Raw genomic sequence first — 22,166 nt, forward strand, 5'->3', positions numbered from 1 at the left:
GACAGGAGCTGGGCTGACAAGGCAAAGCCCGAGGCTGAAGTAGTTTGGACTTTAAACATTCCAAACTTCCTCAAGTTTCTGCAGGCCCTAGCTAGAGCAGGAAAAGTTTACAACACACCCTTAACCTGACCATGGTCTTCAAGTTCAGTGAAGTCAGAGGCCAGGGAGGGGCAGATGACTGGCCTGGCACCCAATCCTAAGAGGCAGAAGGAGCCTGTCCCAACCATTGTCCACCCTAAGAGAGCTCACCTCTTCCATCTAGCCATCCCTTTCCCCCCAGCTGCCAACCTCAGCATGCAGAACACATACAGAGAAACCTCTGAAACCTGGACACAGTCTTCTGGGTATGGGAAGGGGCAGGCAGTTGGGTGCCATCTCTTCCCCTCCTCCTCTCTGCCTAGCTCTTCCCGCTCCTTCTCCTAGCTGCTCTTATGAAGGAGAGCAGAAGCAAGAGAAAAGAAAACAACAATAACAAAACCAACAACACTATTTCCCTCTTCAAACCAAAACAAACACACTCAGAGTCAACATGAATCTGTGGAATGCAGAGATGTCTGGTGGGAGAGGGCAAGCCGCTGCTTGGGGGTGGGCGACGGAGACTAAGCCTGAGTTAGGACTGCACTTCCTCTGTCCCCTACTGTCCTTTCCTCTAAGGGTCAGGGAGAGGGAGAGAGAGCCTTTGGACAACTCCAAAATGCCCAGACTCCCCCAATCATCCCACCCCATCAAGCCAAGCACTTAAGAAGCCGTCCGGTCTGATTCTGCGGAGGGTGTGGCTGGGGTGGCCAGACTAAATATGAGGTGTAATGGGCTTAAATGCATATGCTCGCGGCTTCTTCCCCGGCAGAGGGTCTGAGAGGTGTTGTTTATCTTGTCGTTTGCTCTAGCTAGCTAGCGGCCCCCGGAAAGACAAGAGGTTAATGGTAGATACAGGGTTCAGCGGGTGCTTAGGCAACTGAGACCTCTCCACCCAACCCCATCCCACTTCCGCTGGCAGGAGAGATCTCAAAGAGCCGAGCCGCACGCGTCTGACAGGTTCTGGTCGGGTCAGTACTTGCCGACGCCAAGCCCCGGCAGTCAATCGGAGGGGCTGCCGGGGTACCCGCCCTCCGGTTAGTCCTACCCCTCACCAGGGCCAGCCGCAGCAGGCCTGGAAGCCAGCGGGGCCCAGGACTCCGGCACCCCAGCGTACACCCTCTCTCCCACTCCACCCCACCCCAGCCAGCCTGACTTACAGGTAGCGCTGCTGCCGCTCCGTCTGCCGATGGAGGGCGACCGAGTAACCGAAGAGGCTTTTCGGGTTCCCGGCCTTCACCACAAGGAATCGGGTGTCCAGGTTGAAGGCGCAGGCTACCCGGCCGCCGGCAGCCACCATCAAAGCCAGTGCGCAGAGCATGGGGCGCGGGGCGCGGGGCGCGCGACGGGGACCGGGGCCCATGGCTGCGAGCGGGGAGCCCGCTCGCGCCCGGGCACAGCCGGGGAGGGCTCGGAGCCCCGAGGGGTGATGACCAGTTCACCTGCTCCGGGCGGCGTCGCAGGGCTGATCAGTTTCTCGTCTCTCCCCACCCCCTAGTCCCGGTCGGTTCCACCTCTGCTCCGGGTCTGCGGCCTCCGATCCCCTTGCCAAGGTCCGGGAGTCGATTTTCTCGCCTGTCCCGCAGCCGGATCACCGCACCCGCCCCGAGTTCCCCCAGCTCGTCCTGGCCGCGCCCCCTCGGCCGCGCTCTCCGCCAGGGATCGCGACTGAGCGGCGGATCTGAGCAGGCAGACCGGTAGACCGCAAGGAGGAGGGGAAGGAGCGGTTCCCCCACCCCACCCCCGCCGCTCCGGCGAGCGCCCCGCCTCCCCACGCCCAACCCCGCACCTCCCCACCTTGCGCGCCCAGCCCGAACTCCGCTTTCCTTCCGGGGAAAGAGAAAAGGTCCCGGGCTCGGCCGCCGCCTCTTAAAGGGGCAGCATCGCCCCTCCCTCCTCATCCTTCCTACCCCGGCTCCGCCCTCACCCCCAGACACCTGTCGAGATACCCTAAAGGCTCTGATTTCTTCTCCCCGCCCCCTCCAGCTTCTCTCCAGGAGCTTGTCCTCCCCAGCAAGATGGATAGGATGGGTGAGGTTGAGGGTGGGATCAGTTCAGCCGGGTCCCCCCCACCCCCACCCCTGCGGCGGCTACTACTGCCGGAAAGCCCGTTCCCGGTGCGGTCACCATCCATCCTGGCTGGACACACCCGGTGTTGGAGCACCGGCAAAGCGGTGTCCGCTCGCGCGCGCGCCGCGGGCTGGCATACTGGTCTGGCCTCCGCAGTGCTGGGAGTCCCTAAGAGGTGGCTGGAAAGCGTTTTCCCTCTCACTCAGCCCCTTCTCGGTCTTTGTGAAGCTTTAATTCTCCTGCCTACTCCCCACACCCATCCAGATCGAACTGGGATTGGCTCCTCAGCAAACCCAGACTGATATTTAGCTGTGTGTAAGAACCACGGGTCACTGACTGTAATTAGCAAAGGACATTTCCCCTAAGGGAAGCGACTTCTGGCAATGAGCTGGGCTCAGGCTGCGCCCTTTTCTCACCCACGTCTGCCTGTATGCAGCAGAATTCCAGGGGTCTTCTCTTCCTCCCAGGCTCCGCTAAGTTTTTGAAGACTGGGCCCAGCTGCTAGCCCATAAAGGGGCGTAAATCCGTGGAGCAAGGTGGAGAAGTGTGGGTGAGCAGAAGAATCAAACTGAAGGAAAACTTCAAAAGGGCACTGCATAATTTGAGTCTAACTCAGATTTCCCTTATTACAGCACAAGGACCCCTTTGCCCCTGTCCATTACATTCTCTATAGGTTCTCATAGGAAGAAAACCATCATGGATTAAACGCATACTAAGTGCTTTACAAATACTAAATACTCAACATCAATTGTTGAGGACTCATCTCTTTTAGAATGGGGAAACTGAGGCTCAAGGAGGTTAAGTCACTCTAAAGGCACCACAAAGTGAGAATTTTAATCCTCTTTTATCTAACCCTGGAGTCCTTAATCATTAGTGGGCTAATAACTTTTTTTTCTTTTTGTGTCAATCCTGGGGCATGAACTCCAGGCCTGTGTGTAGTACTTGAGCTTTTCTGCTCAAGGCTAATGACTGGAGCCACACCTCCACTTCAGCTTTTTTAGTGTTTAATTGAAGATGACAGTCTTAGGGATTTTCCAGTCTAGGCTGGCTTGGAACCTTGATCCTCAGGTCTCAGCCTCCTGAGTAGCTAGGATTACAGGTGTGAGCCATCAGCACTGGTTTGCTAATCATTATCTTTTGTACAACACTTCAGGCAAATCCGGAAGCTTCGTGAGACCTGAAGCTTGTGCAATTTTGCATTCTCTTTTTGGAGTAGAATAAAGAATTATTTGGATGGGGCCGCCCGTTCCTTTGGGAATTGTCCTTCTTGCAGGCTGTGCTTCCTCCTCCCTTTTGTGGGGCATTTTTAAATTTCAAAGAGAAACTTCACCTAAAGGAATTAAGGGCTAAATCTTTCTGCAGAACCCAGAGTGTCTGGTGACCTTTGTCACATCCCTTCTTACTCTTTAAGTACTGCATACCAACTAACCTGAAGCATGTAAATTGCTGTATGGTTTAGCTTGTAGGAACTTGATATATCATTTTAAGAAAATGTGAGAGTTCAAGGTGAATTGTGATGTTTCAATCAGAGGAAAAAAGCAGACACATGCCCTGAATAACAAAGACCCCACTCAGCACATATTCTTCCTGTCCTCTCCTACCTCCTTTCCCTCCCTATAAAAGTCCTCTCTATAAAAATCCTTTATAGCCCAGGGTCCCGAGAGGGGAAGGCAGTTCATGTAATCCTAGTGCTGAGATCTGAGGCTTTCCATTCAAAGCCAGCTCCCACAGGAAAGTCTCATATTTCCAATTAACCACCAATAAGCTGGAAGTGGAGGGGTGGTTCAAGTGGTAGAGCATCAGCTTTGAGTGCAAAAGCTAAGAGAGAGCATGAGGCCCTGAATTCAAGCCCCAGTGCACTGGCACACACACACACACACACACACACACACACACACACACACACTCCTTTACAGTCCCCCTACACAAGACCTCCAAATTGGAACATTCCAGATTCCTTCCTACCAACTTGGTCTCCTGAATATTGTTGCTCAGATTGGCTTCTGAATATTGGCTTTTGAGCAGCAAGTAGCATGGACCGTAATCCAGTAACATTGGGAGCACAAGATTAGATAGAATCAGAGCCTAGGAAGGCACTCAAGCCTGGCTTAACAATTTACAAATTATGGTATGTGCAGACTGATTTCATCCTTCAGGCTCCCAGTGAGATCAAGATTATCATCTCCACTTGCCTGATGAGGGACCTAGGTAAGCCTCAGGAGGTTGCCCAGATGTCCAAGACTGTGCAGTGTGACTTAAGGAAGGGAGGCTGAGATAGGACTGGACCCCTGACCACAGCTGTGTCTTTAAGAGACAAACTCTAAGCAGATGTTGTTCAGACAGCCAGACACACCTAAACAAAAGCAGCTGCGATAACAGTTCTCTCTGTAGCATTTGGGGAGAGGATGCTTGTCCCCGGCTGCCCTTAAAACAGCACTGGTTCCTGAGCTGTGACTCCCGAAGTTATTCAGCCTCTCATGGTCTGCCTGGTGGTCCAGAGACACCAATGTATGTGGCCAGGAGACTTCTGGGGTCATGGAACAGGAGGCTGGGCAGAAGTTGAACAATCCGTTGCTCTCTCGGTGGCTCCAGGGTCCTCCATGTTGTTCCTGGAGAAGGGGAGACAGCCAGAGCCAAGAGGGCAGGGGTCCAGAATAGACATTTGGTCAGGAGACGGGTTCCTACCCAAAATAGCTTTGAGTCCTGTGATGACATATGGGCGCCATGCCAGGCCTTATCTTTTTGGCCATCCCAAACAGGAATTACCAGCATGTCCGATTGGAGACAAGAGAGGAAAGGGATGAGGGATGACTTTTCCAGTTCAGGGGAGTGTCCACAGGGAATGTAGGAGCCAGAGCTGAGCCACTGCTAAGTGGGAGGGCCCAGCTAAGGAATGTGGGCAGTGTCGGACAGATCTGGGGGAGAGGGCCCAAGGATGGAAGATGTGAAGACTGTAAAAAATAGAAATCGCAAGTTCCTGCTCCCCGCTGAAACCCGTTGCTAAAAGCCATATTATCATCCAAAGCCTCATCTCATCTTGAGGACCATATCACTGTCATCACTTCCCAGTAGACAATGGACCTACCTAGAAACCCAGACTAACAAACAAGGGCATGCCAGTAGTCAATAACAGTGAGAGGAGAGGCTCAACTCTTGTCCTCTCTCTTCCCCTAATTCCCCACACCTGGACAAGCTGATTTAAAAAAACCAAAACCTGGTGCTGTGATCTTTGGCATCGAGGGTTGGAGGGAGATTCATGAGTCCCTTCCTGCCATGACCACTCACCCACAACCGCAAAAGAAACTCAGATTAACCTACTTCCTGGCTCTCTAGAGTCATTTGGGACCTGTTGTCTTCAGAGACTACAATGATGTAAATAAATATTAAACCTTTCATTTCCCTGTGGTGTATGCATGTCATCATCCATCTTAATATCCAAACAAAACCTTGTTATGGGGGTTCCTCATTCTCTGCAGGTGACCACAACACACAAGCTATGTGTTCTCCTAGAGGGTCAGAGAGATTTCCAAGAGGAGGAAGTGGAGGAGGACAGAGACAAGAGGGAAAGACAAGACAGGGTGGGGAGTCTTAGAAGAGAAGAAAGACATGGCCTGGTCTGGGGTCAAGTTTTCCCAGCTGGATCAATGATGATGTATTCCATTAAGTTGGCTTCAGTTCATGGAGTGCTTGTTTGCCCTGGTGTGGGAAATGTAGTTCCAGGCAGCTAATGGAGGAATTACAAGGGCGCTCCAAGGCTATTCAATGGTCAGGGTAGACCTCTTACACCCAGTGCAGGCTCTGTTAGCTTCTTACCTTAGACAAGTTCTGGCTCCTCAGTTTCCCACTGTGAAATGAAAAGGCTAGAGAGAAGCCAATCAAATGAAAAGGATGCAAAAAGGTCCTCCTGATGTATCAGTCAGCATCTGGTGTAGTTTAAGCTTCCAATATCTGTTGAACTAAGTGGGTCAAATCCTAAGACTCGGGTTTTTATTGAAAATGTAAATCACTGGGGTGAGAAGGAAAGAAGGGGGAAGGCGGGAGGAGCAACTAAGCATGAATGCATTTATCAGATTTTCTTCTCCACTGACCCAGATGTAGCCTAGTCCCAGCAACTTCCCCAGTTCAGCCTGTCCCCAGAACAGAGCTGAGACCCCTCCTCCCCCACGGGGAGATCAGGGATGAGGAAGGCCTTTCCCAGGAAGCTGGGGTTTCACCTGGGCCTCACATTTTGGAAACTCAAATTTAAACAGGTTAAGCTCACATCATCTTGTGCTCTAGAGCTGACAAGGGATCTATCAGAAAGAACATTCTGGCCCAGCACTGGTGACTCATACCTGTAATCTTAACTACTCAAGATCTCTGTATGAAGCCACCCTAGGCAGAAGAGTCGCATGGAATTCCAACCACCAAAAATAGGTAGATAGATAGAAATGGAAAAAACTAAGCAAGAGTATGAGGACTTGAGTTCAAGCTGCAATATCTACCCCCCCACACACACCCAACCAAGGGGACAAAGAGAGAGAGAGAGAGAGAGAGAGAGAGAGAGAGAGAGAGAGAGAGAGAGAGAGAGAAAAGAAATAAAAGAGCATTCAGGTTTCAGCATGCAGTTGCCATTGTCAAGACAAACAGGGAGAGGCCAGGCAAAGGCCACCACCATAACTGGGGGAAGGGGTGAGGTGGACTGAGGAGGGGCAGGGATGAGGGAGTCTGTATGAACCAGAAAATCCGTCAGCTGATTTGCCTTCAGGGACAGTGAGGGGGTGGGGGAGTGAAGCACAGAGGGCTTCTGGGAATTCATGGGCAATAGCCCCTTTTGGGTCTTGGTGAGTAGGCCCTAAACATCAGAACCTTCCAACCAGCTGACCCCTCTGTCTCCATCATTCCCCCATGCCCTTTCCAGGGTCCCTCCCCACTGCCCAAGGCCTAGTCTACTTACACTCACCTGGCCTGGAACCCAGGTCCTCGTTCCTGATTTGAGGGGGCTCTGCAGCACTCTTTACTTCAAGTCAAAGTGCCTCTTTTGGGGGGCGGGAGGGTATCCCTGTGTCCAGGCAGAGCCCCAGCTGAGTCTTTTAAGTCCTCATCCCACCTTAGGGCCTTAACTCTCTTGGGAGAAGTCTTCTTACTGCTAGCACTTCGTGTTCTAGTGGGACACCTGGGTGGGAGTGGCTTTCATCTATTCAACCCGATTCCTCTCTACTGCAAGTAGAGACCTCCTACATGAATATTAATGAGTACACACGTTTATGCACATTGTCTCATGCATTCACACCTGTTTGCCTGTACAGTGTGTCTATGAATATTTTGTAAATATGGAGTATCAATACTTCTGGAGCACCTTCCAGGGCCCAGTACTTTATGTACGTTACCTTCTAATAACTTCAGGAGGTAGAGACGTTTCCTAGTGTAGAGTTGGAACTACTGAGCAGCGCACAGTGCACGAAGTGTGGGTGCCTCCCCTGATGAGGCTGACACCACCCCCGGGGCTGGCTGATTCCACACTTGTGTCCTTTCCTCCAAAGCAGGCTCCTCAGGGACAGAGCCTGAGAAGTATGCATGTCCATTTTCCAGTAGCTGATTGTCCCAGTGGGAAGGGCCAGTAAGGCCCTAGGGAGTGACTGGTTGAATAGATGACAGTGGCTTCTTCTTGTGGGAGCTGGCAAGGTGAGAGTAAAGGCTCCACAGACATTGACTGACCCTCAGGGCTGCAAATACTTGGCCTTTTCTGGGTTGAGAAAGTGGTCCTTTCAGCTTCCGGGCCTGAGGGCTTCTATCCTTTAACTGGAAGGAGTTTGGTGGGCAAGGACTGATTGAAATAGAAGGAGGAAGGATGTGTGATGACTGCACGTTTAGGCGCAGTGGGTCCTAGAACAATGTTATGCAAGCATGTGACAAATATAGAAAGTGTATAGAGCTGAGACCTTTGCTGGAATACACAGAGTTGGGGCATCAGCCATCTCCTGATCTCCTTCATTATCATCCCCTTGCCCCTTGGAGCCCTGCTCGAGCTGCAGTTGGACTGTGGCAGCTTTGGCTTGGTCTGGGAAATTCATTAGGCCAAGGTATTCAAGGGTTACCAATTGCTGAGAGGTTTTTCTGTGTGTGTGTGTGTGTGTGTGTGTGTGTGTGTGTGTGTGTGTGCCGGTCCTAGGGCTTGAACTCAGGGCCTGGACATTGTCCCTGAGCTTCTTTTGTTCAAGGCTAGTGCTCTACCACTTAGACACAGCTCTACTTCCCGCTTTTTTTTTTTATAGTTTAGGGGATAAGAGTCTCACAAACTTTCTTGCCGAGTCTGGCTTTGAACCTCAATCCTCACATCTCTGTCTCCTGAGTAGCTAGGATTACAGGTATGAGCCACTGGCACCTGGCTAATTGTTAAGTTTTGTCACTTGCTTTCTCTTCCTTCCTTCTTTTTTTTCTCTTTCTTTCTTTCTTTCCTTCTTTCTTTCTTTCTTTCCTTTCTTCCTTCCTTCTCTCTCTCTCTCTCTCTCTCTCTCTCTCTCTCTCTCTCTCTCTCTCTCTCTCTCTCTCTCTCTCTCTCTCTCTTTCTTCTTCTTTCTGGCTTGAACTTGGGGCCTGGGTGCTATTCCTGAGCTCCTTTGCTCAGAGCCAGCATTCTATCACGTTGAGCCACAGCACCACTTCCAGCTTTCTGGTGGTTAATTGAAGATAAGAGTCTCATAGACTTTTCTGTCTAGACTGGCTTTGAACCATGATCCTCAGATCTCAGCCTCCTGAGTAGCTAAGATTATAGGTGTGAGCCACCAGCACCCGGCTTGTTGCTTTCTTTGTGATTAGGTACTAATGAATTTGGAGATAAATCTGCCATACTGTTTTGGTTTCAGTATGAACCGTGCTTCCCAGGCTCATTATTAAATCTTGGTACCCAGTTGGTGGTGCTATTTTGGAAGATTGTTGGAATCTTTAGGGGGTGCAGCTCTCTGGAGGAAGTAGGCCTTGGGTATGGCCTTGGGGGCTATATCAGGCCCCTGGCCCCTTCGAGTCTCTCTCTTTCCTGTCTCCCATGATGTTTCATCTTACCACAGCCCAGGAACAATGGAGCCTAGTGACCATGGACTGGAACTATGAACTGAAATAAATCTTTCCCCCTTTAAATTGTTTCATTGTCACAGCAATGGAAAACTGCAAAAAACTGACAGACTACTCACAAAATAGAAATCAACACCAACCAAAACACCAAAGTGGGAAATCCTGTCTCCACTGTGTCTTCCTGATAAGTAAAATTACCCTATGTACTTTAAAAAATATTTATTTAGGATGGGCTGGGAATATGGCCTATGTGGTAGAGTACTTGTCTCATATACCTGAAGCCCTGGGTTCCATTCCTCAGCACCACATATATAGAAAAAGCCAGAGTGGTGCTGTGGCTCAAGTGGTAGAGTGCTAGCCTTGAGCAAAAAGAAGCTAGGGACAGTGCTCAGGCCCTGAGTTCAAGTCCCGAGACTGGCAAAAAAATTATTTAGGAACAGGATCTTGCCTGTGTTGTGCCACTCAAAAATCCTCCTAAACCAAGTACTGGCATTATAGGTATGTGCCACTACATCCAGCTACCACTGGCTCTTAGCGACAAGTCTCAAATCAGTGTTCTTCCAGCTCACAACCCTGTAGATGTATCTTTTGAGTACAGTTCCTGTTGGGGAAACTTCAGTCACTGAGACTCGGGGCACTTCAGAGTGACCCACAAGTATCACCCAGCCTCTCTATTCAAGGAACTCTCGGGCTGGGGATATGGCCTAGTGGCAAGAGTGCCTGCCTCATATACATGAGGCCCTGGGTTTGATTCCCCAGCACCACATATACAGAAAATGGCCAGAAGTGGCGCTGTGGCTCAAGTGGCAGAGTGCTAGCCTTGAGATAAAAGAAGCCAGGGACAGTGCTCAGGCCCTGAGTCCAAGCCCCAGGACTGGCCAAAAAAAAAAAAAAAAAAGGAACTCTCTCTGGTGGAATCCTGGAGCCCTCCTCCTAAACTCCACCCCACTTAGCCAGTCTTTGTGCACCACCCATTGCTCCTTCTCAGTGTTCTGGCTGCTATTCCGGGGCCTTCCTCCCCAGTTACTGCCATGCTTTCTGCTGCTTCCCTGCCTCTTCTCTGATCATAGAGGGCTCCCTACAGCTCTCTCCTGACTTCTCCCAATGGCTTCTCTTTCTGTTTGGACACAGGGATCTCCTTGAGCTAATCCAGATCACCTTCCTTTTTTTGGGTGCCAGCCCTGGGGCTTGAACGCAGGGCCTGGGCACTGTCCCTGAGCTTCTTTTGCTCAAATCTAGCACTCTGTCACTTGAGCCACAGCTCTGCTTCCAGCTCTTTGGTGGTTAGTTGAAGATTAGAATCTCAGATTTTCCTGCTCCTGCTGGCTTGGAACCTTGATCTTCAGATCTGTCTCCTGAGTAGCTAGCATTACAGGCATGAGCCCGAGGCACCCGGCCCTTACCACTTCTCTATCTTACCCTACCCCACTACATCCTTTTACTATTTCCATTTCCTCATGTAGGAGCCCCTTTCCTGAAGTTCCCCAACAGAATGTCTTTGCTTCTTCCTGCCTCCAGCCTTCAGTTCTCCTTCCACCAAGCATCCTGGGTCCTTTGTCCCCAATCCTCTTGTCCTTATTCTTCCAAAGGATGTCAGACTTACATGGACCCTTCCACTTTACCAACCTCCCCCTTTATCTCATGGAAGGCTCCTCTTGTAGCCAAAGACTATAACGTCTTGGGTGTTTTTTATGGCTCTCTGGATGGCAGTAATGGCCTATTAAATGTACCCTCTGTGATTGATTGATTGATTCTAGAATTTTGAACTCAGGACCTCAAGTTTGCTAAGCAAGCAATCTCACCACTGAGCCATACCTCCAGCCCTAACTTTTGCTGGTTATTTTTGATATAGGATCTCATTTCCTCCCCAGGATTGCCCCTGGGCACTATCCTCCGAAATTAGGCTTCCTGGTAGCTAGGATGACATCGAGTTCTTCATTGAGAAAGGGATTGGAGACTTTTTTTGTCTACCTGGACTAGCTTCAAGCTGTGATCCCAACAACCTCAGCTTCCTAAGTAGTTGGGATTACAGTGACCCAGTGGTACCCTGATCTCTGTGTTTTATGTGAGTCTTTCTCCATCTCTCCCAGTCTCTTCCTGAGTAACTCCTTCTCTCACCATCCCTGGCAGGACTCTCCATCCAATCTACTGCCCAGTCCACTAGGGCTTGTGCCCTGCCCCTCTCCCCAGAGCCCTCATGTAGTACTAGTACCATTTTCCTGCATGGTAATGACACTCAACATGAGCTCCCCTAGCTTTGTGCCTTGATGTTGGGCTCTTACCAGACACCTGCAGCTGTTACAGGCTCCAGTTTCCTCCGATTCTGCATTTTCCCCTGTCCTCTGGCCCTCTCCTCCTGTCCCAGCCTCTATCTCAGAGCCAATCCCCATTCCCAGGGGACACACCATAAACACATCACGCCAGTCCACGCTACCCATCTCTACCTATCCTTGATCATGCTGGCTCCAATGCCCATGATTTACCTCACCACTTTGTTTTTGTTTTTGTTGCCAGTCCTGGGGCATGGACTCAGGGCCTGAGCACTGTCCCTGGCTTCTTTTTTTGCTCAAGGCTAGTACTCTACCACTTGAGCCACAGCGCCACTTCCGGCTTTTTTCTATATATGTGGTGCTGAGGAATTGAACCCAGGGCTTCATGTATATGAGGCAAGCACTTTACCACTAGGCCATATTCCCAGCCCTACCTCACCACTTTGAAAATGTCCACTGTTCTTTGAAATCTCCCATCCCTTTCTACTTTCTCAAGACAGCCACCTCTCACACCCACCCACATGTGCACAAACAAATGTGAGCACACCTTGCATATACAGCAACAGGCACTAGAATCTTCCAGGCTTCACACTGACTGTAAGTCTGGCCTAGTACTGTGATTACTGGTTGGCAGGACAGTGATCTGGCACAAATCCCTTCAGCCTTCATTTTATCCGTAAACTGGACACAAAGATACCAAACACACAGGCAAGTCGAAGCAGCAGAACTGCGACTAGAAGTGAGATGCAGGTTCCCTAGGCATTAGAGGTCTGCGTGAAGACGCCTGTATTTCCCAGACAATCTGTGTTGTCCAGCTGAATCCAAACATCCATACAGTCATTATGGCTATTAAAACAATGGGGCAAGGGGAAGGGAAGGAGAACAACAAAATGGGGAGACAAAGGGTGAACCAATGCAACAGTGATACTCACAAGGCACTATGTTGGAAATGAACTTTACAACTTGAAATGGGGGGTGGGGGAAGGGAAAGTGGGAGAAAAACGAGAGAGGAGGTAACAATGTTTGACAAGAAATGTACTCCTTACCTTATGTATATAAGTGTAACCCCTCTGTACATCACCTTGACAATAAAATTATTTTTTTAAAAAATAGGTTAAGTGCGAGTGGCTCGTGTCTATAATCCTAGTTACTCAGAGGCTGAGATCTGAGGATCATGGTTCAAAGCCACCCCAGGCAGGAAAGTCTGAGAGACTCTTAGCCCCAATTAACCATTAAAAAGTCAGAAGTAGGGGCTGGGGATATAGCCTAGTGGCAAGAGTGCCTGCCTCGGATACACGAGGCCCTAGGTTCGATTCCCCAGCACCACATATACAGAAAACGGCCAGAAGCGGCGCTGTGGCTCAAGTGGCAGAGTGCTAGCCTTGAGCGGGAAGAAGCCAGGGACAGTGCTCAGGCCCTGAGTCCAAGGCCCAGGACTGGCCCAAAAAACAAAACAAAAACAAAAAAACAAAAAAAAAAAAGTCAGAAGTAAAACTGTGGCTCAAGTGCTAGCTCCGGGACAGGGCCTGGGCTCTGAGTTCAAGCCCCACCATGGGGGGGTGGGGGTGGGGAGGGAATATGGAGATGAGCAAGAGGTAGGCACGGTTTCTTTAATATCCTTAGGCTCCTCTCCCCTCCTCCACCCCTGGATCCTGTAGGGACAAATGTCTTGGCTCAGTGAGTTGAAAAGGAAAGTCACAAATCTGAGTCACTGACTCACTTCCTCCTCCCTGCCTGCTCTGGGAGGCAGAGGCCCCAAGTAACACAGGTGGGAGCTTCCTCACAACCCTCGCCCCTCATTCCAGCCTATAACCCCATGGTGGGGAGAGGTGCTCTAAGCCTAAAAGTAGTGGAACCAACTTCTGGTGTGAAAGCTAGGGCAGACCAGAGTGGGAAGGCACAAGCCCTGCTCTCTCAGCTTGAGCCTGGTGGGCTGGAACCATTACGGAGCTAGAGCTGGAGGGCAGCAACAACTCCCCTGCTCATAGAGGTTCTCCCTCTCCTGTCAGGGATGTTACCCTGGTCCTCAGAGGGTTGAAGGCTTGGTATCCTGATGGTTTCTAAATGTAGAGGGCCTGGCTGGGTGTGGTGGTTCACACCTATAATGCCAGCTACTGGGAAGGTGGAGATAGCTTGGAGGCCAGCCCAGGGTTTTTGGAGATCCTCTCTCAAAAACAAAACAAAGCTGGCACAGGTGGCTCTTGCCACCTAGTGTAATCCTAGCTACTCAGGAGGGTAAGATCTGGAAGATTACAGTTTGAAGGTAGCCCAGGCCAAAACAGAAAAAAAAAAAAAAAAAGTCTGAGAGACTCCATCTCTAAAATAGCCAGCCAAAAAACAGGCTTAAGTATGAGTACCAGGTAAGCAAGGTTGAGGCCCTGAGTTCAAACACAGGCAAAACAAAACAAAGGGCTATGGCATCGCTCACAGGAGGGAATGTTTGCCTAGCAAGTGTGAGGCCTGGGACTTTTTCTCCAGAATCTCTGGGACTGCCAAAAATAAAGAAAAACTTTTTTTTCAGAGAACCCCATCTGGCAGGGCGGGGGAGGATGTGACAGCATGGCCAGAGATGAGGGGGGCATCGAGGTACAAATGAGTCAGGAACTGGGGGGAGCGGGGGAAGGGCCAGAGAGTTGGGGAAATCTGGGATAAAGATTTAGCTAGGCCAGTAGGAGCGTGGGCAGGGGCTCCGAAGGGTCCTTGGTGCCCACCCTCACCCTTTCTGGTGAACTGAGCACTGTGAGGATACTGGAGAGGGAAATTCCCAACCCTCCCAGGATGTTGGCTCTTTCCACACAGTGTCCAGGACCTCAGTGACTCCCCTGGGTGGAGGTCATCAAGACCACTTCCTCCAATGGCAGAATTGCCCCGGGCCACAGTCCTCCTCCATTGAAGACAAGGGAATTTGGGGGAGGAGGAGGCAGTAAGGTCAAGGGGAAGAAGGGGGAGGCAGAAATCACAAGCACAGCTGCCCCCTAAGGGCCATGTTCAGGAAGCTGGACTTCAGTGTGCGGGCTTGCAACCAAAGGGAGCTGATGGGGTCACTTGAGGGAACAGCTGACGGTCTTGATAGATTCCAAAGCTTCCCTCTGGTTGGGAGCCAAGCAGGTCATCTGGGGGCTGGTGCAAGGAATAGAGATGAGAAGGGGTGTACCATTAAAAGCAAGGGGCAGGGGCTGGGGATATGGCCTAGTAGCAAGAGTGCTTGCCTTGTATACATGAGGCCCTGGGTTCAATTCCCCAGCACCACATATACAGAAAATGGCCAGAAGTGGCGCTGCGGCTCAAGTGGCAGAGTGCTAGCCTTGAGCAAAAAGAAGCCAGGGACAGTGCTCAGGCCCTGAGCCCAAGGCCCAGGACTGGCAAAAAAAAAAAAAAAGAAGTAAAAGCAAGGGGCACCAATGGAGGATACTTTTAGGAGAGGACCAGGAAGGCCCAGTACCTAAGTACATCTGATCATACAAAAATAATATTTATCAAAATGAACTCCAGGAAATGAAATCAAGAGGTTTTTTTTGGTTTTGTTTTTATTTTCCTTTTTGTTCTGTCTGTTCGTTTATGTGTCTTTGGGAACGTAAGGAGAGGCACCGAAATGGAGGGACAAAGGGTGAACAAATGCAGCAGTAATACTCACTGGGCACTACATTGATAATGAGCTGTACAACTTGCAGGTGGAGATGGGAGGGAAAAACAGAGAGAGCAAGAGAAAGGGCAACATTGTCTAAAATGAAATGTACTCTACCTGACTTATGTAACTATAACCCCTCTGTACATCACCTTTATAATAGCAATTTAAAAAGAAAAAGCAAATGGCCACTGGAATGTAGATGAATGGGCTAAGGGCATGGCTGGAGTAGTAGAGCACTTGCCTAATATGTGAGAGAACAGGAACTGGTGACTTGTAGGATGTTACTGACACAGAGTGAGATCGGCAGAGAGTCTGTGGGACCCCCCTATGGCTTAGGGATAGAGGACTGGCTGACAATCAGTTCAAGGCCCAGGACAGGAATGAAAACAAGGAGATGAAGCCCAGGAAGTACCCAAGGCATTCCACCCCAACCCTACCAGAGCCCTTTCCCTCTGTCACCCCCCCGCCCCCACCTCCCTCAGGACCTGTGTGCTGTCTGTTCGCATTTTCTTCTTTTTTTTAAATTAAATTTTATTAACAAGGTGTTGTGCAAAGGGGGTACAGTTACATAATAAGGCAGTGAATACATTTCTTGTGATATTTTACACCCTCATTTTTCTTTCCCTTCCCTAGATCAGGTACGTATATATACAATATCCAGAGTACCAAAATCATATACAATAACCACGAAGGAAATTCACCTAGAACTTTAAATGTAACATCAACGATAGAATCCTCCTGTGTCCTTCTCTTGGGGTTGTTTTTGCTTATCCTCGTCTTATATGATCATGTGTACATAGCTGTTAAGCTATTGTGATCCACTGATAGGTTTATTCTAGACCTTTTTATGTTTAGTAGTTGTTTGGTTTTAGATACATAATGTAAAGTCACTGACCCAAACATGTGGAAATACCATTTGAAAAGAAGTTGGTTGTTTTGCAGACCTGGTCTCTACAGTCCTCCTCCCTCCCTAACAGTCATATATCAAGGAAACCATGCCCTTTTGTTCTCTGTGTTCTAGGCTTGTCTCACTCAACATTATTTGTTCAAGTTCTGACCATTTCCCTGCGAATAACAATATTTTATCATTTCTAATCACTATTTAGTATTCCATTGTGTTAGGTACCACATTTTTTTAATCCATTCATCTGTAGTGGGGCATCTGGGTTGTTTCCATATTTGGCTATTATGAATTGTGCAGTGATAAACATGGATGTGAAAATGTCTTTATGATATCGTGAGACCTGTTGTACAAGATAGATGCCTAGGAGTGGTATGGCTGGGTCATAGGGTAGGTCTATATTGAGCTTTTTGAGAAACCTCCATACTGTTCTCCAAAGTGGTTGTACTAATTTGCACTCCCACCAACAGTGGAGAAGGGTTCCTCTTTCCCGGATCCCCTCCAGCATTTGTTGCTGCCTGAGTTCAGAGTATAGGCCATTCTAACTGGGGTGAGGTGGTATCTCAGGGTTGTTTTTATTTGCATTTCCTTTACTGCCAGGGATGTTGAACATTTCCCCATATTTTTCTTTGCCATTTTTATCTCTTCTCCTGTGAAGTCTCTCTTTAGCTCTTTGCCCATTTAATAATTGGTTTACTGGGTTTGGAGGGGGTTAGTTTTTTTAGTTCTCTGTAGATGACGGATATTAGTCCTTTGTCTGTTGCTGTGCTGGTGAAGATCCTTTTCCATATGGTTTGCTGTCTTTCTAGTTTAGTGGCTATGTCTTTAGCTGTGCAGAAACTTTTTTTTTGCTTGTTTTTTTTTTTTTTTTTTTTTTTTTTTTTTTTTGCCAGTCCTGGGGCTTGAACTTTTGGCTTCTTTTTCACTCAAGGCTAGCACTCTGCCACTTGAGCCACAGCGCCACTTCCGGCTTTTCCTATATATGTGGTGCTGAGGAATCGAACCCAGGGCTTCATGTATATGAGGCAAGCACTCTACCACTAGGCCATATTCCCAGCCCCTTTAGCTGTGCAGAAACTTTTTATTTTGTAGTAGTCCCATTTGTCGAGTCTCTCCCCTATTTGTTGTGCCACTGGAATTATGTTCAGGAAGTTCCTCTCTGTGCCTATAAGTTCTAGTGTCTCTCCTACTCTGTCCTTCAGTAGTTTCAAGGTCCTTAATCCATTTTGAGTTGATCTTGGTGCATGGTGATAGGTTAGGGTCCACTCAGAGTTTTCTACATGTGGCTGCCCAGTTTTCCCAGCACCAGTAGTTGAAGAGGCTATGCTTTTTTCCATTGTATGTCTTAGCTCCTTTGTCGAATATCAGCTGACTGCAAGAATGCGGCCTTATTTCTGAGTCTTCCTCTGTTCGCATTTTCAAAGGCTAGCACTCTACCACATGAGCCATAGCTCCACTTCTGACTTCTTACCCTAGAGGCTAAGATGAGAATCACTGCTCAAAACCAGGAGGCTTTGCACACAGGAGGCTGAGATCTGAAGATCATAGTTCAAAGCCAGGCTAGGCCTTTCATCGCTAGGGTTATAGGCACGAGCCACTGGCACTTGACAGCCCCCTTTCCCTTTGATGTGGCCAGGCCATTCTGGCATTGCTCCCTGTTACCCAGCTGGGTCACAGGAAGCTCAGCCAGGATAGCTATCCTGGGTCTCAATTTCCACAGGCCTCTCACCACTGGCTGTTTGGACTCTAGCCCCTCAGTATTGCCTTTTCTTCCTCCCAACCCCCTTATTCTGGCTTTCTTCGTGGCCCTGGCTGCAGCCTCAAGGCTCCCAGTTCATCATTTCATGGCAACCTGCTCCTCTCTCTGTACCTACAGATGCCCTGAGAAGACCCCATGGGGAAGTACACACCTCCTTTCCACAAGGGTGCAAAGGGCCTAACCTCCCCCCATCCCCAGGTACATCAGACCCTAACTCACCTCTGAGCCTCAGTTTCTTAATTTGCAAAGAGATGACCGCCATGGCCAACTCTCAGGATTGCAGAGGATTAACTGACGTCAGGCATGGGAAGCCCCTGGCACCAAGCCCAGTACACTGTGCTTTCCTTTGCTTCCCTTAAAGACAATGGGCAGCATGCACCAGGGGCTCAGGAGGCTGAGATCTGAGGACCAAAGCCAGTCTGGGTAGGAATGTGCATGAGACTCTATCTCTAATTAGCCAGCAAAAAAGCTGGAAGTGCAGCTGTGGCTCCAGTGGTAGAGCATCAGTCTTGAACAAAAAAAGCTAAGGAACAGCACTCATACATGGAGTTCAAGCCCCAGTACCAGCACACAAAATAGTAATAACAATAATAATAGTGGTATTTTTATTGGGATGGTGGTTGCAATGGTGGGGTAGAGGAGTGGTAGTGACACTCCTGTCTCCAAGAACTCCCACCTCCAGGAGAGCAAACTCAGGCCCTCTCTCTCCACCCTGTCAGGAACTCCTACTATAGGGCTCTGCCTAGAGTAGGGATTCATTATGTGCCTCAAATAGAATCATGTCTGGTCCACTGAAAACATCACAATAGGAAATAGGCAACAAAGAGCTAGTGGGGACACTGGCACCTGGAAAAGGTGCCCCTGTCATAGGAGGAGCCCAGAAAGCTCATGCCAGGTTTCAGGTCAAGACCTAAGCTGGAGACAAGAAGTCCAGAGGACCTGAGACTCCCTGGCGAAGGAAGATGGAGTGAGCAAGAGGATCACAATTGGGAGGAGAGAATCTCACTGTGCCAGGCCTTTTGTGTTTTTGATACTTTTTGCCCTTCGTGACAAGCCTGTGAGATCAGTCATGGTGTCCACTTTTCCAGAGGAGAAAACAAAGGTCCTGACTAGTTACTGACCTGTCTGAGTGCACACAGCAGTATGGGAAGCAGGATTCCCATCCAGGGGCTACTGGGCTCTCAGAGGAGGATCTCCCCGAGAGATGACAGGAGGGGTGAGGGTGGTAGATGTTATTCCAGCCCAGGCCAGCTGCCCACTCAGCCAGGGAGGCCGTGGGTGGAGCGGAAACAGCCACCAGAAGTCAGGGGCACGCGGCAAACAAGGGTACCAGGAAATGACCTGGACCCAGGCCCTTCCTCTGGGCCCGCCCTGTGCCCCTGGCTGCTGGCTGCCTTTCATTCCCTGTGCTCCCTTTAAGAGAACAGAGAAAGCTGGGCCAGAGCCTAGGAGATGTCCCTGCACAGTGGACAGGGCTGGGAGGGGCTTGAAGCCCAAGTCATGCTTTCCCAGGCCTGATCCCCTCCCCTCTCTTCTCTTGGAGGACAGACACAGGACCGAGTCTCTGGGTCTTGTCCTGTTTGCCTTAGACTGGGCCTAGCTCAAGGAAGCTATGCAATGAATATGCGTTCCCTAGGGATGTCTCCCCATGATGTCACAATGTCAAAATGAGCTGGATGAGTCACAGACACTCCTATCCATCAAATCAAGTTGTAATCCTAGACCACACTCCACTGCCTGAGTTTCTTCCAGCTCTGGCATCACAGTTCTATTCATTCTTTTACTCGCTGGCTAATGTATTATTTCAGCAACATACATGGCAGAAGCCTGGGGGTACTGGTGGCTCACGCCTGTAATCCTAGCTACTCAGGAGGCTGAAGAGTCCCCACGAGACTCTTATCTCCAATGAACCCCTCAAAAACCGGATATAGAGCTGTGGCTCAAAGTGCTAGCCTTGAGCACAAGAGCTCAGGGACAGCTCCCTGAGTTCAAGAACCACAACCCACAAAAAAAACCCAACCAACCAAAAACAATATGGCAGAGCTCAGTGCATATATTTCAATGCACGTAAGGTGCTGAGCAGAGTCATGGTAGAAAGTAAAGCTATTAGGTTTTTTTTTTTTTTTTTTTGGCCAGTCCTGGGGCTTGGACTCAGGGCCTGAGCACTGTCCCTGGCTTCTTTTTGCTCAAGGCTAGCACTCTGCCACTTGAGCCACAGCGCCACTTCTGGCCATTTTCTGTATATGTGGTGCTGGGGAATCGAACCCAGGGCCTCATGTATATGAGGCAGGCACTCTTGCCACTAGGCCATATCCCCAGCCCCGAAAGTAAAGCTATTAGGAGAGCAAAGTTTAAACCACAGTGTGCCTCAGATCACATGGCCTGGAGCTGTCTGGGGCACGAGTGTCACAGGAGTTTCACAAACATACAAAAGGGAGGGTGGGCTAGGACAGACAGAATCTCCACATTCAAAGGAACTCCTATCAGACCACACGCAAAAACTCACTCAAAATGGACCAGACACAAGCATAAGAGTGAGACTTTTCACAAGAGTTTAAAAATCTTAGAAGTAAACCTGGGAATAAATCTTTGTGCTCTTGGCTTTGGCAATGGAATGTTAGATATAACACCAAAAGCATAAGCAACAGAAAGCAAAAAAAAAAAAAAAAAAAGATAAATTGAACTTCACCCAAATGTAAGCTAGGGTTAGCTCAGTTATTACAGAGTGCTTGCTTAGCATATGTAACCCCCACCCACCTACCCCCACCAACCAATCCTCAGTGCTGACCCTCCCACTCTACCCATCACAAACAAAACAAACATCTAGAACATTTGGCAGGAGTGGTGGCTCACACCTGCAGTCCCTGTACTTGAAACAAGATTTGGGGCTGGGAATATGGCTTAGTGGTAGAGTGCTTACGGAGCATGCAAGAAGCCCTGGGTTCGATTTCTCACTACCACATAAACACAAAGATCCAGAAGGGGCACTGTGGCTCAAGTGGTAGAGTGCTAGCCTTGAACAAAGGAAGTCTAGGGACGGTGCCTAGGCCCTCAGTTCAAGCCCCAGGACTGGCAAGGAAAAGAAAAGAAACAAGAGGATTTTGAGTTTGAAGCCAGTCTGGGAATACATATCAAGATATTTACACCACCCTTCCCCCCCAAAGAAAATGGTTCAAATCTAAAATGCTTGTGCTTCAGAGGAAATGTTCAAGAAAGTAAAAAGAGCCACATGCCAGTGGCTCACACCTGTAATCCTAGCCACTCAGGAGGCTGAGCTCTAAAGATCACAGTTTGAAGTCAGACCAGGCAGAAAAGTCTGTAAGATTCTTATCTCCAATTAACCAGCAAAAAGCTGGACGTGCAGGTGTGGCTCAAGTGGCAGAGTGCCAGCCTTGAGTGGAAAAGCCAAGGAAGAGCTTGAAACCCTGGAAATACCAGTACAAAAGAAGAAAAAAAAAAAAAAAGAGGGCTGGGGATATAGCCTAGTGGCAAGAGTGCCTGCCTCGGATACACGAGGCCCTAGGTTCGATTCCCCAGCACCACATATACAGAAAAACGGCCAGAAGCGGCGCTGTGGCTCAAGTGGCAGAGTGCTAGCCTTGAGCGGGAAGAAGCCAGGGACAGTGCTCAGGCCCTGAGTCCAAGGCCCAGGACTGGCCAAAAAAAAAAAAAAAAGAAAAAAGAAAGAGTCTGAATGGAAATTTCTTCAAAGGAGATACCCAAAGAGTCAATGGGCACAGGAAAGTTACTATAGCAGCATGAGTCATCAAGGAAATGCAAATGAAAGCACAGTGAGGCCCACTTTATAACCATTAGGGATAGAGGCCGGGTCTGTCCTGGGCCTGGTCACCTTCATGGGGAGGACTTCCTTGCCCCTAAGATTCCAGAAGGACTCAGCTTCAGGAAGGGAATATTTCACCTGTTCCCTTCCCCACCCCACCCCCCACCTTCGCCAACCTAAGTCCCATAAAGCCTGTCCAAGTCTAAAGCTCTCACTGCCCCTGGCTTCCAGAAAGGATGTAAGGCCCCGGGCCATGCCAGCTGTGTTTATGTCCCTCTTCCTGGAAGTAGGATGTCACTTGGCTGGCAAGACAGTTGGGTGGGTATGGGAAGGAGTCACCGGATTTGGGGGCTTCAGGGAGCTCTGAGGATGAGGGAGACTGTAGGTGGGAGCAGGTTGGTGGGCCCAGTGTCAGGCAAGCTCGAGCAGGGGGTCTCGTTCAGCTATAAGGCATATTTTTATGGGTGGGAGAAAAGCTCAGGGATGAGAACGCTTAAGTTGGTGGTTAGGTCTTAAACATCTTGGTCATTATAGCATTTATTGAGCAGTTATTATATATTCCATCTAAGTGCTTCATGTGCACATATCATCTGAAAAGGTTTTAAAAAGAAATATCAGGTAGATTGTATTAT

General features: G+C 49.4%; 1 protein-coding gene across 3 annotated transcripts in view; it reads right to left on the reverse strand.

Moving 5' to 3' along the window:
• The window catches only part of Itga3 (integrin subunit alpha 3), a 38,111-nt gene extending 32,021 nt beyond the window's left edge, over positions 1 to 6,090 (reverse strand). Inside the window, exons 1-2 of one of the 3 annotated variants that reach the window (XM_048366318.1) lie at positions 5,959 to 6,090; positions 4,499 to 4,754 (exon numbers count right to left, since the gene is read on the reverse strand). In XM_048366318.1, the coding sequence (XP_048222275.1) occupies positions 4,499 to 4,539 (41 nt within the window). In that variant the 5' untranslated portion in view covers positions 4,540 to 4,754; positions 5,959 to 6,090. Of the gene's footprint in view, positions 1 to 1,235; positions 1,806 to 4,498; positions 5,870 to 5,958 lie in introns of those variants that run through there. The other 2 variants (XM_048366317.1, XM_048366316.1) reach the window with 2 other exon arrangements.
• Between the last annotated feature and the right edge of the window lie 16,076 nt (positions 6,091 to 22,166).

The sequence above is a fragment of the Perognathus longimembris genome, chromosome 17, assembly GCF_023159225.1.
Source record: "Perognathus longimembris pacificus isolate PPM17 chromosome 17, ASM2315922v1, whole genome shotgun sequence".
Lineage (NCBI taxonomy): Eukaryota > Metazoa > Chordata > Mammalia > Rodentia > Heteromyidae > Perognathus > Perognathus longimembris.